The sequence below is a fragment of the Pempheris klunzingeri genome, chromosome 11, assembly GCF_042242105.1.
Source record: "Pempheris klunzingeri isolate RE-2024b chromosome 11, fPemKlu1.hap1, whole genome shotgun sequence".
NCBI lineage: Eukaryota > Metazoa > Chordata > Actinopteri > Acropomatiformes > Pempheridae > Pempheris > Pempheris klunzingeri.
The window spans coordinates 2,173,132-2,189,869 of NC_092022.1; the positions used below are offsets into that span (position 1 = coordinate 2,173,132).

Here is a 16,738-nt window from a genome sequence, read left to right on the forward strand (position 1 = left end):
TTTCCATCTGGCATTCTGGCTAGCTAACGGTTTTCCTGCTTTTAATAGTCAGTCAAAATGCTGTTCCATTTTCAACCCTTCATGTATCTGATTTTTAACGCTAGTTGTTGGTTGTGTTCATATTATCTAAAGCATGTTCATTGTTTTAAACTTCCCGTCAGTCTTAAAGTACACATTATTATTATTATTATTATTATTCTTTATTCACTTATTTACAGGCTTTTATTTTGTGGTAAGGGTATTTATGTATTTCAGATTTTTTTGTATTAATTTGTGATTTGTTAAGTATGTAAGTTTGGTGACATGTTACCTTACAAATTAAAGACAATGATAAAAGCAATGCTATTCGATTTCTTTTGTAAGTGCATGTAAATCGCCGATGGAGGGGGGCACCATCTAAAATCTCGCCTAGGGCGCCACATTGGGTAGAGCTGGCTCTGCTCTGCACTGAATGTTAAACAACATTTTTGGCCATTTTCTTGCTGTGCTGAAGATGCAAAGACAGCAAATGGAGAGAGAGAAATGAAATGGAATTTAAAAAAAGTAGGTGGGAACACGTGTTGTGTTTTCATTCCATGAGGTGGAAACTTCAACTTTCCTCAACCAGTGCTGCTGTTTATCCTGAAAATGCCAGTCCCACAACAGTGGCCGTGTGATGACAGAGAAAGATCTGCTTTAGTGCCTGAGCAGGTATCAATAACACCTCAATGATTCAAACAAACATCAGGTATCTCAATATATTATGACACAGGTAGAAATCAGAAACACAAGAACAGACCGACAACTATCAAAGGAGAACTACAGAACTTCCTCTTCTCGGTTATACTAATATTATCATACAGCACAAAGCCTCCACTAAAAGTGTACTTCCCTTTGATTCAACTCACAGAAAAGGCAAAGATCATTATAAATGTAATATTGACTTACTGTTCTGCCAATTTGAAACTTTACTTCATTTGTTTTCACTACAGTTTCTGCTCTACTAGACTAAATCCTGATTAAACTTCTTCATGGTTATGTTTAAGCCCTCACAAAAAGTGATTCATGACTTCACACACAGAAAGGGTTTACTTTATAAGATTTAACCTAAATCTTTCCCCAGCTGTCACCAAAAATTAACCTTTCACCTAAAAACAGGTGACTTTAAGCTGCATCCACATTCCTCTCTTCAGTGCCTTTGCAAGCAAAAACACCCAGACAGGTTTGAGCTTTCTGGTGAGACACACTGCTCCCTTTTCACTGTAATGATTATGAATTAAAATACCGTAATGATGTTTTCCACTATCCTATTGTGAAGCGTTAACAGTGAGAATATCAGAAAAAATCTCACAGAAGTTTGTTATCTAAGTGCAAGAAGGGAACAAGGAAGTCAAACCTTTTCCAATGTCAGTAAACGCTTTCTTATTGTCTATCTCTCTGCTGGCGTTTGACAACTGTAGTATAAAAGAATGAGGAAGTCCCCAAACAATCAAAAAGAAAAAAAACAGGAAGCACATAGTTTCACACGGCCAAACAGGTACAGACTCACATGGACTCCACCTGAGACTGTTTTCTGACTGATTTGCTCTGTTAGCGCACAACATCTGCTGTGTACCTCACAGAAACGTATCACAGTTCAGGTTTTTCTCTCCCAAAGTCCACATGGATCCTGCTTTGCTCTTGAATCTGCCTGCTGTGGACTGTCTGTCTGGGATATCGACTCAAAGCTGCTCCGAGAACAACCTGAAGTTCATCTGTGAGTTTCAGCCGGGGCCTGGTCCACCGCAGGTGTCCGCTGATGAGGGTTACAGTGTCAGTGTGGACTGTGAGTCGGTGTCAGTCATCCTCCCGGCGCAGTGCAGCGTTTACCAGCTGCGGCTACGCATCTGTATGCAGGTAGGAAAACCCCTATTGGACGGGGTAATGCTCAAAAGTCTGATTCAATTTTTTGTTTTTATGCATGCTTTAATATTTATATACGCTTTATAGATGAAGTCTTTGCTACTTGAACATTTACTAAAGCACACACACACACACACACACACACACACAGATTGTATAAACAACCTGATCCTGAAAAGTAAAACATATGTGGCCTAAACATGGATTCCCTCAAATGTCCAGCAGGGGGCGACTCCACTGATGTATGAAAGTCTATGAGACAATGAGCCGACTTCCCACTTGGTTTATTACCTCAGTAAATATCTTCCTGATGACGTTTTGTTTAAAGTCCTCTTCAACACATCATGATGTTCATTTTCTACAGTGTGGTCCCATTTAGAGTAAAATAGACAATGGGTGTGACCACCCAACCATTGGCAGGTCATGCCTAAGCCTAACCAATCAAAAAAATGTCATCTGCCTCCAAAACCAACATGGCAACAGCAGTAAAACCAAGATGCTGATTTTGTAAATGACAAACTTCCACTCCTTATATACATTCTGTGAGCACATAAAGCATTTTGGTCAGGTTGGGTTGGAGGTTAGGAACAGAGAGAGGAGACAGGACCTTGTGACGCTAGCAGTGGCTTAACGTACAGCAACGACCACATTTGTTACAACCAGAAGCACAAACAGGAGGCTAAACAAATAGATACTAACCTGACTAGACTCGAGAAACTCTCCCTAACTCTGACTAAAGACGCTGGAAAATAAACACAAGGATGACAAGATGATCTGGCACAGGACGGGGGAAAACACAGACAATATATACACCAGTGGAGGTGGAAACAATCAGGGCGGGGCAGATAATCACAGGAGCAGGAAACACACAAGGGCAGAAAGTCAAGGGGCCTGAAATGAGAAGGGAAAAGCTGAACGCCACAATAAAACAGGAAGCAACAAAAAACACAAGAACTAAACTTAACAAACTTGACGACTTTGTACCAAACTAAAATGTTGCATGAATTCTTTTGACATAAAAATATTTATTGTACCCATTACAGATCCAGGGTACCCATAAAAATGTTTACCTTTAGGGACCTGAGGTTGACATTTGTGGTTTTTGGTCTAACTTTTCATTTAATCCATCATCAGTTTAATGTTTTTATTTGTTTAATACTTGGTTACTCACAAATACAGCTAACAACATTCCCATCAGCCTCAGCTGTGTGTACTGCTAATTAGCAAATGTTAGCATGCTAACACGCTGAGCTAAGATGGTAAACATGGTAAACATTACACTTGTGAGACATCAGCATGCCATGATATTTAATCATGCTGCAACAGCAGTTTTTAAATATTTATCTCAATGCTTTCAGGCCCAGGGACAGAATTGCCATCCGGACCCACTTGCAGTACTGGACCCAGAGAAATACTCTCTGCTTTATGCCAGGGGGGAGGACTGGTATGAGGCCTATGATGACTGTCAGGTTATCAGGACGTTAGACATTCCCTGGTTGTGCGACGACTCTGGCCGTCTGTCGGCACATATAGTGGTAAAACCACTCGTGGCGGTTGTTTCAGAGGAAGAGAGGAAACAACAGCAACTCCTCTCCCACCTGATTGGACACAACCTGCAGAAAGAGGCGTCTGACAGACTTGGCGAGCTCACGTTCACCCGCAGGAAACTGGCAGCTCCGAGGAGACAAGAGCTCAGGAAACGGGACGACAAGCTGTACGCCACAGAGCCTTGGATCACATGCGCCCCCATTCCAAACGACCTACAGGAACAGCTACACAGAAAGTTCCCCATCACCCTCCATTACATGAACATGATCAGCTTCAGCATACAAGTCAATTTCAGCACCAAGCCAGACATTCTTGTTAAGGTTTTTAAAAGAGTGATGGTGGATCAGGGGCTTGAATATGACACTGCTGATGATCTGGTTTTGAAAGTCTGCGGGAGGGAAGAGTTTTTATCTGGAGACCACTCCCTCACCGATTTCTCCTGGGTTCGACACTGCTTGAAAACCAACCAAGACCTCCACCTCTCTGTGGTTCCCGCGTCACAGCTTCTTGATGAGACCGTCAAGTTCGTGGACTGGCCGCTTGTCGACGGTTTCAGTGGCCAGTTCAGCTACCAAGATGATCTCCGCCTGGAAGGGAAGGATCTGGAAGACATCTTCATGGTATCCTTGTGGGACTGCAACAGAAGACTCAGAGTCAAACTGCTTGGCTTTGACATCCCAAAACTTCCGAGCAAATGCCCTCAGGCCGTTTACGTTACAGCCTCCATACTTTATGGCAACAAGGTTTTCTCCTCAGTGTCCTCCCCTCCCAAACCCTTCGCAGATGAAGTGCTGTGGAACGAGTGGCTGGACTTTGATGTTCTCCTCAGGGATCTGCCACGTGGAGCCAAGCTGGGCTTCACCATTAATGCTGTTGGCGGCGACACCTCCCCAGTTAGCAAAGACTCAAAGCTGTCATCGTCTTCAGTCAACAAAGCACCAGACCTGCAGAAGGGGAAGGGGAAAGTGCTCTACTTTGTCAATCTTCTCCTCATAGACCACAGGTCAGATCTTAAATATAATTCAAGTATATATATACAGTGCTTATCAAATTTATCAGACCACCTGTCATAAAAACGAGAAAACACAAATATTTTAGAAATCTGTCAAAAACTTGTTTCAAATGAAACATTGTATTATTATTTATTAGGCAAATAACAAACTAGAACAACTAAATAGTCCTTATTCACATATTTTAACCAAAAATCTTGATATCTAGTTTGACCTCCTTTGGCCCTGATTGTTTTCATGGACTTTTCGAGCGTCTCTTTTGTTATTGAGCTCCAAATAGTTCCTAGCTGTTCCCAGAGACTTGCTTTGGATTAAATTTGTGTGTGATCTATTTTTTTAATTCAATAAATCCCAGATCTGTTCAGTCCATCAGTTCCTCTACTCCAGATTCCTTTTACATCATTTCAAATACATAATTGTGATTAAAGAGCTGCACATACTGGCGGGTTAACCATTACAGAAACTAAAAAAATATTCTGGTGATCAGCAATACTGTTAATTTAGGGCAGGGGAGGCAAACACCTTCCACTGGGTGGTGGTCTAATACATTTGTTAAGCATTGTATATATTTTAGCTTATATTCAATTTTATCTTATTCTGTTCTAAATTTAATTATCTGTATATACATTATGTTGCACAGTGTGTGTGTAGCATGAAGGGTGAGTGTTTTTATGAGTCTAAAACACAAAAACACAGAAATAAAATACCATAACTGTAAAGTAGAATTCATCAGTATATCAGTAATTAATCATAAATGCCCTTGCAGGTCCATCCTTAGCCAGGGCCCCTGCACCCTGCACATGTGGTCCTACCCTGACCTGGAGGACGAGGCCATCACCTACCAGGCAGACAAACTGTCCTCTGCTACCAACCCAGACGTAGCTGACTCCATGGCCATCAGCTTCCTCTTAGACCGCTACAGCTTCCCTGTGGTTCTCCCAAACAGCTTCAGCCCACCTGACTGCTCCAACAGTCCCGACTCCAGCTCCAAGTCTACTGCTTCCTCCCATCCGCGCTCCTCCTCACCCTCCCCACCCAGGACAGAGCCCTCTTGTCTGCATCTGAAACCTCTCCAGGACCGATCGACTGACAGCGTAACTATCAGAGACCCGTCTCCAGTCGCCAGCACCCGCAAGGTTTGCCTCAAAAGGTTCCGGGAGGAGAGCATCCGCTACGCCTCCAATCTACCACACTACCTGCGCAATGTTGATTGGATGAACCGCCGAGTGGTTGAGGACGTCCACTGGCTGCTGGGAAACTGGGATCCAGGAGAACTGGATATAACAGTTGCCCTGGAGCTGTTAAGCATGGACTTTGCTGACGTGACGGTCAGGAGGCTGGCAGTCCAGAGGTTGGAGAGCCTGTCCAATGATGATGTATTGAAGTATCTGCTGCAGCTGGTGCAGGTTTGTGTGTGTGTCTGAATAAAAGTGTGTGCAGCTGATTTGCAGCTGACAATCAGTAGACCAACAAACTGTATTTGTGGAGCAGATTTTTGAACATATTCTTTTATTGGAAGCTTTGACTAATACTAAACAGTCCTGACACTCATGAGCTCAAAAGTTAAAAATGTTCACCCATAGCTGGATTACCGCTCCTCCTGTTAGTGGATTGTCTCACATTTCTGTTTGCAGTCTCTGAGAGCTGCTGGAGGGTGGAGCTGGGAGTGTCGCCTTGTCTCCTACCCATCTGGGTGTGGCCTCCAGAAAGGATAAAGGTCCCGCCTTCCTGGGAGCTCAGTTTCTCTCAGCTAGGCCAGCAACCACCAGCACAGCCTGTCTTCTCTTTGTTTGGTTTGCTGCAGCTATCCAACATCAACTACGCACATTTCCAGCCATCCACACACTGCTGACACAATTGATTCCCTGCTGTCTTCCACACTCCATCTCGGTATCATTATGTGGGAGGATTTATGTTAAATAAATCGTGTTCTTTTACAGCCTTAGCTGTATGTTGCTCCCCTTCTTGTTATCATCTGTGAGCCAGGTGGTAACAAATGGGGGCTTGTTCACGATTTCGTTCCCTTGTTTGTTGTTCAGTGGAAGTTGGTGCTGGGAACAGTTGAGGTGTAAAGGGCAGCATTGCACACAGGTTGTTTACTCTGGTGGTTGTTGTGTACAGAGGCTGGCTGTTTTCTCATCAGTTGGTGAAGGCTGTGGTGTTTGGAACCCATATTCCTGTGAGGTACAAGCAATGAAGGGCACAAGTGGTCCTCATTTACCCTTTTAGTTTAGTTTTAGTTTGTTTTGTTTGTGCAGCAGGTGGTTAGCACAGATGCTAGTGTGCACTCATGACTGTCTAGGTTACTTTTATCTTGCTGGAAGTCAACTGGGCTACAGTGTATTGCTATTCAAAAGCTGTTTTCTTGTATATGCATGAGTTTTGATGGCATAGTTGCACATCAGCCACTACAGTGGATGCTATTGCATCATCTCATACACTGCTACCCAGTGGGAAGCCATTGCAAGTGAAAAAGAGTGAAAGATGGCCGACAGGCAGCCAAGAACACAAAGTTGCTCTTTTTTTTTTCTGTTCAAACCTTCTATAAAAAGAGACCCTTGCAGGTAAGAAAAATATGGGGACCTCAAGTAACATCTAAGGAGTCATGCAATTGGTACATTTTCCAACTACTGATTTTAAATTGGGAGGAAATGATTAAGCACTGAATTGTACATCAACATGAATCACTAGCTATATTTCAACTACTGGACATGTAAATATATTTTTATAAAATACTTCATTGCCCAAAGATGAATAAAAAAACACTTAGTAAAAAAATCCTGACTGAGGTCATCATAACTCATGCATGAAAGGGTTAATTTATCCTGCCGTTGGCCTGCATGAAGACTAAGGGTGAGAGAGACGGCTAGTATTGGTTAGGCAGTTAACCAGAGGGATATGGTTCCATAGTTTTGTTAAAACAGCCGTTCATCATCTTGATGGTGTGAAAATTGTGGCTTGTTGAGCTGGTCTCTTTAGTGTAAGTAAAGGAATCAATACTGGTAAGTAAAATGTGACGTGGCCTCTATTGAGGAGTTTGTTCGGTTCCCCAGCAAAAGCCTGCCTAACATTCACAAAGAAGAGCAGCTCTTGAAGGTAGTTGACCATTTTGAGGATGAAATTTCCAGGAAGTTGGGCAAAGATGACTTACTGGTCACATTAAAGGAGCAGTTAGTGAAAACATATCTTGCCTGTAGCGAGTGCAAAGGCCCCAGTGGTGAGTTTTAGCAGAGAAGGTGCCCACTGTTGCTCCTGGTTTGGCTGGGTTTGGTTCTGGATTGTCATTTGAGCAGCGAAAAGCTTGTTTTGGAGTTGGAGAAGTTGAGACATGAAGCTGAATTGGCTCGGGCCAGACAGCAGGTTGAGGTGGAGAAGCTGGAGTTTAAGAGTCAGGACAAGCTTCAGGGATTTCCTCCCACACCGTCCTTTGACGTTGCTGATAGCTTGAGGTTGGTTCCAAAGTTTAAAGAGACCCTGATATTTTATTTGTGCTTTTTGAATGTTTAGCAGAGGCTCAAAACTGGTCTGACAATGAGCGGACACTGCTGCTGCAATGTGTATAGAGGATGTTGGATATCTGCGGCAAACCAAACAAAGAAGACGGGCGGTGCTGGTGGGTGCTGGCCTAGCTCAGAGAGAGTGAGCTCCTGGGAAGGCGGGCCCTTTAATCCCCTCTGGAGGCCACACCCAGATGGGTAGGAGACAAGGCGACACTCCCAGCTCCACCCTCCAACAGCTCCCAGAGACTGCAAAACAGAAAATTGAGACGATCCACAAACGGGAGGCGCAGGAGTCGTCGCACCCTTTAAAAGGTCCCGTGCGTTTAGCTAAACTCTGTCCACCTTAATTATTGTCGTACCTGTCGAAACAATGGCTCCTTTCTCTCAGACAGAGATGGATGAAAGCAGGTTTGTCACAAATTATTGGATGAATACCAGTAAAATGGGACACTGTCTGCTAATTTACCTTCTCATCCAAATGTCTTATATTCTTGATACTCTACTATACAGAGGACAAAAGGAAAAACATTGAACACAGGCTGGATGACTCTTCCTCAAACACACTTTGACCCAAAACCACTTTTTGGGACACTTAAAACACGTCTGGTGAATTAAGTACACAATCATAATACAAACAACACTTCCCCCCCCCCAGTCATGGATTCAATTTATATTATATAAATCTTAATTTAAAAAGAGTAACCTCCATGAACATCTCTCCTCTTTGTATGAATGAGGCCTTTGTAGCTCGATATAAGCAGTTTAAAGCTGCAGTGGGCAATGTTTCATTATAATGTTGGTTTAAATAACTTGATTTTGATCCTTGCTTGCAAATGGAAACGCAGAGGTGATTGACGAGTTAACGAATCTGCATTTCAGAGATTCATAATCATGCAAATCCCTTCAATCAGGTGTGAATAGATGCTTTCAGTTTGTTTAACACGCCGTTTTCCACAAGCGCTGCGTTAGATGTTTTGGACGTGTGAAACGTGTGAAACTAAAATGAAAAAGGTGTTAAGACACGCGCAAGAAAAGACTTCTGCTGTGCTAAAGAAGGTGATAATGAGGAGCAAGAGTATCCTGGTTTAACTAATTGTGTCTGTAAAGACAAAGTATGTTATGAAGAGGAGGCAGAGGAGGATTGAGGGGATGTATTGTGAGGTTGACACTAATTTTTGCCGTCCCGTTTGTCCAAACAGACCCTCAAAGTGGAACCATACCATGACAGTTTCCTCGCTCGGTACCTCATTCAAAGAGCTCTGCGGGTGAGTCATGCACCATCCTAATATTCACTGCACAACATGTCATATTTACAACATGCATCAGGATGTTGGAGGTGCATCATTTCACCCACTTTACAGAATATTCTCAATGTTTTGTTCACTTTAAGTTTGTCATGTTTTGGCTCAGGGTTTTATTCATTTATCTAATAATGATTTCATGTTTACTGGCAGATTAAACTGCATAAATGAGTTACTATCATCAGTGGCACAGGCTATTTTAAGATTTCAGTAATGATGAAAATATTTGGATCGTACCAGCTGCAGACATGAGCTTGGTAAAGTTTTGCCCTCCGGCCCGTGGAGCGGCCTAGCGTCTAGTGTTTAATGATGGCACTGCCCGTTTCAGACTAAGTGATAATTGGGGAAATTTTTTTTTATCAATATCATCAACATTCATTGTTTGCAGAGTGGGAGTGTGCAGGACAATTACAGTAAATACACATTTTAAAAAAAGGAGGAAATATCCCTGGTAAAACTAATAATATATGTTCAGGGTTCTTTCTTATGAAGAAAGAAAACTAAACATTGCAAAGAAACACATAGTTAAAACATAAACGCAGACATTTAATGGCAAGTGACTCATTTAAAGGACTTCTTGTCCCCCCCCCGGATGAGCACGTTTCAGCTCTCTGAAGGAGAGTTAACCACAGGAGCAGGATTTTGGATTCACTTCTGTGTGCCAACTTACATAAATTAACTTTAAGTTTTCCAAAAATAATGATTTGTGAGTGATTTGCACGACTTTAGAAGCTGCACTCATCTTTGTGTTAAGTGTTTGTCACAGCAGGTTTTAATACACTCAGTAGAATATGACTGCTTTTAACTACAAAGTGTTGATTGAATGCGTCCTAATTTAAAACTTTTCTCTGTACTGCTTCATTGCATAACTTAAGTCACATACAGTACATCTACAGTGCATCTAGTATTTCTGCATTTACAACTCCCATTAACATCCAGTCAAACCAGAAACACATTTACAGTGTCATGTCAGTGTCAATAGTCATGTAAGGGTGTTAGTTGCTACTTTAAGGATTAATTAAATTAACAGTTTTATTGATGTTTGCATGTCCCCTTCCTTCGATTCTCTCCTCCCTCTTTGCAGAGCAAGAGAATTGGCCACTTCTTCTTCTGGTATGTCCGCAGTGAGGTGGCAGGGTGTCCGTACTTCCGGCAGCGCATGTCCGTGATTCTGGAGGCCTACCTGCTGGGCTGCGGTCAGGCCATGTTGGACAGCTTCACCCTGCAGGTCCAGGCTGTGGAGGCCCTGCAGGAGGTTGCTGTGCTGATCAAGAACATCTACCCCGACAAGACTGATCTCCCTCCTACAGGTGGGACACGTCTGAGAAAAACATTCTTATGGATGTGCATGCTGTAGTTATACTTCTGCAGAATGATAGAATAAGGTGTTACTTATTTATTGTATTGTTTTACATAACAATAACCTAAACAATTAGGTTACAGCACATTTTAAAGATCACTCCAACACCTCCAGGCAGCAGTTTGATGTCTCTCCTCGTGCTCATCTATACTTATGTGGTTGGCTAAAAACAGAGGGAGACATCTGATTCAAATCAAATTCCCTTTGCTGCTTTTATTTCTTCTGCATTTTTAAAAACAACGTATAGAATATCTACATGTGCAACTGAGGACTGTGAAGGGAATCTTCTGAGGAAATTCTCGCTGGAAACTTTAATATCTTGCACAGTAATGTTTACTGATGCTCGGCCGAGGATCGGTCTTTTATCCCTGCTAGACGTGCTAAAATTACTCCATGCCCAAATTGTGGTCATTCTACATGTGTGAGTGGTCTATGGCCTCTCTGAAATCTAAACAAGGAACTATGACCATCCAGATCACACTGTATGAATCTCCAGGTCACCGCCAGCACGTTTCTCCAACAGGAGATGGTCTGTCCTGCGATGTCAGGACCAGCCAACCCCAACAATCAGAGCTTTCTGTTTTCATATTTGGATTTTTTTTTTTTGACATTTATACACAACAATAACTATTCGTATATAAATCACAGAACACATTTGTGAATCTTTCTGTGCATAATCATCAATATCGAGACCAATGTGATTCCACAGTCAACGGTTCCACTTTATAAACCACCATGAATCCCTTATACGGGTTGTGTTATTGTAGTCAGTTTATTAATAAGGCTCTTGACACATTATAAATCATTGATAAGATGTGACACATGCCATATTTATCCCTACTGTTAGACTCTTATTTTCCCCTTTCGAAGATTTCCGAGATTAAATGATTAATTTTTTTGTATCCACTAGAGAAAATGTTCATCGACAGAAAACAACAGAACATTAGAAATAAAAAAAATTATTCATATGGGCTTCAATACAAAAATTGTGTGTTTTGTCACCAAAATAAGTCTAAGTCCCTCCACTCCTCTAGCCATCAGTGGCTAATCAGCACCAGGTGTGCAGATCCATTAATATCCACAAAGAAATCCAATCTACCGAGAGCTGGTGTAGCTGGTTGTGTTTCCTTATGTGCTTTAGTGTAAGTGGTGCTGCAGACCTGCAGCTCATCAGCTCGTGTTTATCAGCACAACTGGTTCGTCTCTCCTCAAACTTTGGCAAATTTAGTTTAGTTTTGCACCAAATGGCGTCTCTGTCTAATTGTGCCTCTGCGTTGCTGCTGATTTAAGCTCCTCTGAGGCTTCAGGAGCTTCTGCAAAGCTGTAATCTGCCAAATGAGTTCCTGCTGCCCTTTGACCCCCGCATCAAAGTTGGAATGATCCTGGTAAGCCTCCCCAATGCTTTACGTTCACATGCGTGCAAATGCTAGCGAGTTGGTGTCGAATGAATGATGAGCGTGTTTTTAATTGTTGTTGTCTTTGTCTCTCGTCCAGCTGGACAAATGCAAAGTGATGGCGTCTAAGAAGAAGCCGCTGTGGCTGGAGTTCTCTCCCATGCCGTCGCCCACCTGTCCCACACCTGTCGGGATAATCTTCAAACAAGGGGACGACCTCAGACAGGACATGCTGGTCATCCAGGTCAGAGAATAACTTATCTTACTGCCTGAACAATGTTTTCCTGCTAAAGTCACACCTGACTGCATGTCTTCCCGTTTAGACGCTGATGGTGATGGACTCTATCTGGCAGGAGAAGTCTCTGGACCTTAACCTTGTCCCGTATGGCTGCATCTCCACGGGACACAACATAGGTATCGACAGAAATACAGACGTCAGGGGTCCAATGGTTGTTTTTCAGGCAGCTTTCTGAACTTGTTGAAACATTATAGACCCGTAAATCATCATATTTACTTCAGTGCTGTAGTTAAGTACATGTTTTGAGTACTTTTTTGGAAACTTGTGACTTTTATTCCACTACGTTTCTATGAAGGTTCCCCACACCTCTCTCTTTAAAACGCAGCTTTGAAGCCAACTTTCTTTTCTTTTCTAAACTCCAGAAGGCTGTGCACAGAAAAAATAAAATCCCAGTAAACTGCTCCATCCTACACTGCCAGTCCTGCGCACGTGCAACCCTCACCAGAACTGAGAAAGGAGAGAAGAGACGGCTCACTCGTTATTTACCTCCATCGGATCCACAAAAAAACAACCACGATAGTTCAGACTATAGTTCAGCATTAGTGCAAACACTCAGCTAAACAATATCAGTGCATGCAAAATGAATTTAATGATACAAATGAACATAAATATGTAAATAAACATATTCTAAAAGCTGTTTGTTCTGCAGGTGAGTCAGTGGGTTGTTTCACTTTTGACTACTTTTCATTTTTAAAAGCAAGTTCTCCAGTACTTTAACTCAAACAAAGATGTGAGTGAACAACTTTCACTGGCACTGGAGTAAAATTTGATGAGGAGTATCTATACTTTGTCCACCACTGCATAAGGCCTAAAAACTCACAGCTGATAAAAAGAGGAGGACGCAGGTAGATACACACCAGGTAAGCAGGCAGGGTGAAGGGAAATGTGCTCAGACAATGGCCTGAAACAGTCACGACAGGTGAGGGGGGGAGTCAGGTGACCTGGACAGGTGAATATTCAAGCATAGTAATTCCCCAAAGCCATGCACATTAGTCTAATTGGTTACTCTAAGACCTGGCATTAATATGAATCTCCACATGTCTCCACCTGTGATCAGATCTCACTTCCAATATGTAAACAGTGGTGCCAAATAATTCACAATAACAATATTATAGCAATATCTAAAGACATTTTCAGAAAGATAATAAATCAGTCAAATTCATCTTTAACTTTGTTTGTAGAGCGTTTTGTCTCTTTTTTTTTGGCAAAATGGAGAGCGTCAGTCCCCATATGTGCACTAAAGCAAACACATTTAATGTGTTAATGGTGTTGGAACATAATTAAGAGATAAAGAGTGAATAAGTCGTGAATTTCTCTTCAACAGGCATGATTGAGATTGTAAGAAATGCAGCAACCATCGCTGCAGTCCAGAGGAACCACGGAGGAACAAATGGAGCCTTCAGAAACGATGCTCTGTTTGAGTGGCTCAAATCCAAGTGTCCACTCCAGGAAATTGTAAGTAATATGGAAAAGATTTGGCGTCACGATGGGCGGCAGGCAGATCATCGAGGAGTTTAATAGGGGAAAACATAATAATACAAAACCAACCAATGACGACAAAGCTTTAGGGGAGGCTAACGAGGGAAGTGAAGACGGGTGGATCAAACCAGGAACAGGTGTAGACGATCACAAGGACAGGAAGTGAGGGATGACAACTTCAAAATAAAACAGGAAACAATGACTGGATGAAACAAAAAATGGAGGTGGGAAACAGATCGTGACATTTGGACAGAAATTAACTTGTAATACTTACTTTTACACTGTAAATCAGTCATTTCTCCTTTTTGACTGTTCATATCGTGAAAACTGCCTCTGGGCACGTTTATCTCTTTACTATCCTCTCACTTTTACCCACCAACGAAAAATCTCTGCCAGCTTTTGTCTGGGAAAAAAAAAAAAAAAGACTGTGCACTGTTGTCTCTGTGATCTCGTTTGACTGCAGCACTTCCAGACTGTGGAGAGATTCGTGAAGTCCTGCGCTGGCTACTGCGTGGCCACCTATGTGCTGGGAATAGGAGATCGACACAACGACAACATCATGATCTCAGACCAAGGTATGCATCGTGTTCATTCATTCACGCAGAGCTGTGGCTGACACGACCCTCAACACTGCTCTGTTTGCCGGGCCTCTCAGGGAACCTGTTTCACATCGACTTCGGTCACATCCTGGGCAACAGGAAGCACTTCCTCGGCGTGAAGAGGGAGCGCGTCCCATTCGTCCTCACACCTGACTTCCTGTTCGTCATGGGAAGGGTCAGAGGACGCAACAGCCTCTACTTTCAGCGGTTCAGGGTGAGAAAACCTGGTTGTGTGATTGTAAATGTTTAGTTCAATGGTACTAAAACATTAAAGGATAAAGCAGGAGATTTATTTATTTCTTCCTGTCAGCATTGTAACCAACATTTCACTACCACGTCTGTCAGTACGTTCCAACCATGGGTTCCTATTAAATATATAAAACTACATGAAAACAAGTGCACTCTGGGAGCCCAGGACTTCACTGTGGTGCAGTCAGAGGTGAAACACGTAACTCTTAACTTTGAACCAGAGAGGGTAGCGACATATTATTTCTCATGTCTGTGTTATCTCCTGTCCTTATTTCCTCATGTTTGGTCCTATGTCTGTTTTCTTTCTTTCTCACCTGCTCGTATCAGGACACGTGCACCCAAGCGTACCTCTCCCTGCGCTCGCACTCCCGCCTGCTGGTCACCCTTTTCTCCCTCATGCTGCTGACGGGCATCCCAGAGCTGAGTGCTGCAGAAGACATGCGCTACCTGCGTGACGCCCTCCAGGAGGACCAGGGCGAGGCCGAGGCCAAGGAGCATTTCCTTCAGCAGATCTCTGTGTGCGAGCAGCTGGGCTGGACCGTGCAGGCTAACTGGTGGATCCACATGGTGGCAGGCATCAGGTAGACTGGCGGAGATTTGAAATTTGGATTCATGACGCGACGGGACTGAAGGTGGGGAAGTGGCCACGGCTCCAACATGTTGTTTATTCATTGTTTATTCTTTATTTTCATGTATTCTTATCATATTCTTGTAGCTCTGCCCACCTCTCTATATACTATAGTAGCAGCATGACTCATCCAGAGGTGAGAAATGGGCTGGTGGTGTGGAGGCCAGGGTGATCTGACCCATAGCATTATGTGTGTGTGTGTGTGTGTGTGTGTGTGTGTATATATATATGTAACAGGGTCAATTATACAGCAATGTGTACATATATTATAGATTTGTTATTGTTTAATTACACAAAATCTGTGTTACATTAAGTTTATTTTACTTATATTCATTTTAGTTAACACCTGACAGGTTGGCCTCCGAGTCGGTATGTGGAACTATTGTGCAACAGTTTTAGTTGGTACCCCTACGTTCTGGTTGTAATGTGACACACCCCGGAAGACAAGGGTTCCGGAATTTTTACCTCGTGCTCGGTTTGTTTTTGGTCTCCGTGGGAGAGGGGCATGCATCTGAAAAGACTGACCGGAGGATTTTGTACACGTTGCTGTTGTCAGGAGCTGCAAATAAAGCAGATAAGGCTTTCAAAAGTTATCGGCGCCCGAGTCTCTGTCCCACACACAACGCAGAGTCAGACACCACCGGTTACACTTGGTGCCGTTACGACCCGTTGCATCCCCGATCAGCGCCCGTCTGGTTCCCGGGGTACGGCTGCTGACACCTGGTTCCTGGCTCCTGGCTCCTGGCTCCTGTTCGTCAGTCCTGCCTATTTGTCGCTTCTGCTCCGCGGCGTCGGAGAACTGTGCTTGCTCCCGCGGGTGCGCGAGGTTTGCTGGCTGATTGAAAGCTCGTCAAAGAGACTCCGGACCACTGCTTTGGAGTGTGTGACTTTTGTTTTTTCGTCCTCCCTTTCTCCCGTGATTTTATTTCATGTTGGTTTATGCTGGTGATACTACTATGACCCGCCAGTGCATTAAAGGACAAAAAAGGTGAAGACATTTAACAGCAGGAACAGGACAAACCTGAGAGGGCATATTATAACTGATGACAGGTTGATGGGCTCATAATTTATATTGGTCGAGTTTTTGAACTGAGCCTTTTTGTTTTACATCAGTTTTGGATCATTTCATTTTTTTTCTTGATCTCTTATATGTGGTCATGCATATGAGGATTTAAGTTACATTTTGGGGGATTTTATGCTCTTTATTTGTACTCATACTGTTGGTTTGTGCATAACTGTCACAGTTTTTCTTTTCTGCCAATATTGCACTCATATTGTGATATTAGCATAGCTCTTTGTGGTGCCAGGGGTAGATTTTTTTTTGTGGTTCATAATATGGATAGACATTTGCATGATGTCACATTTGGAGTGGGGAGGGGCAGATGGGTTGCTGGAAGGGGTCGGTTCATGTCCCCCAGTGTTCCAGAATACACAGCTGATCAGACAGTTAACCCACTTCTGACCCCCACTGCTAGTTCCACGCCAATTACC

At 43.0% G+C, this 16,738-nt stretch overlaps 1 protein-coding gene across 1 annotated transcript; it reads left to right on the forward strand.

Annotated features, from left to right (window-relative positions):
• Positions 1–1,641: 1,641 nt before the first annotated feature.
• On the forward strand, positions 1,642–15,453 carry LOC139209235 (phosphatidylinositol 4,5-bisphosphate 3-kinase catalytic subunit gamma isoform). The gene is made up of 12 exons (XM_070838873.1): positions 1,642–1,875; positions 3,240–4,432; positions 5,206–5,845; positions 9,139–9,204; positions 10,325–10,550; positions 11,891–11,985; positions 12,095–12,238; positions 12,318–12,408; positions 13,617–13,747; positions 14,235–14,346; positions 14,427–14,584; positions 14,947–15,453. Exons 1-12 carry the CDS (start codon positions 1,642–1,644, stop codon positions 15,202–15,204), a joined length of 3,348 nt encoding a protein of 1,115 aa, XP_070694974.1. The 3' UTR covers positions 15,205–15,453.
• The last annotated feature ends 1,285 nt before the right edge of the window (positions 15,454–16,738 follow it).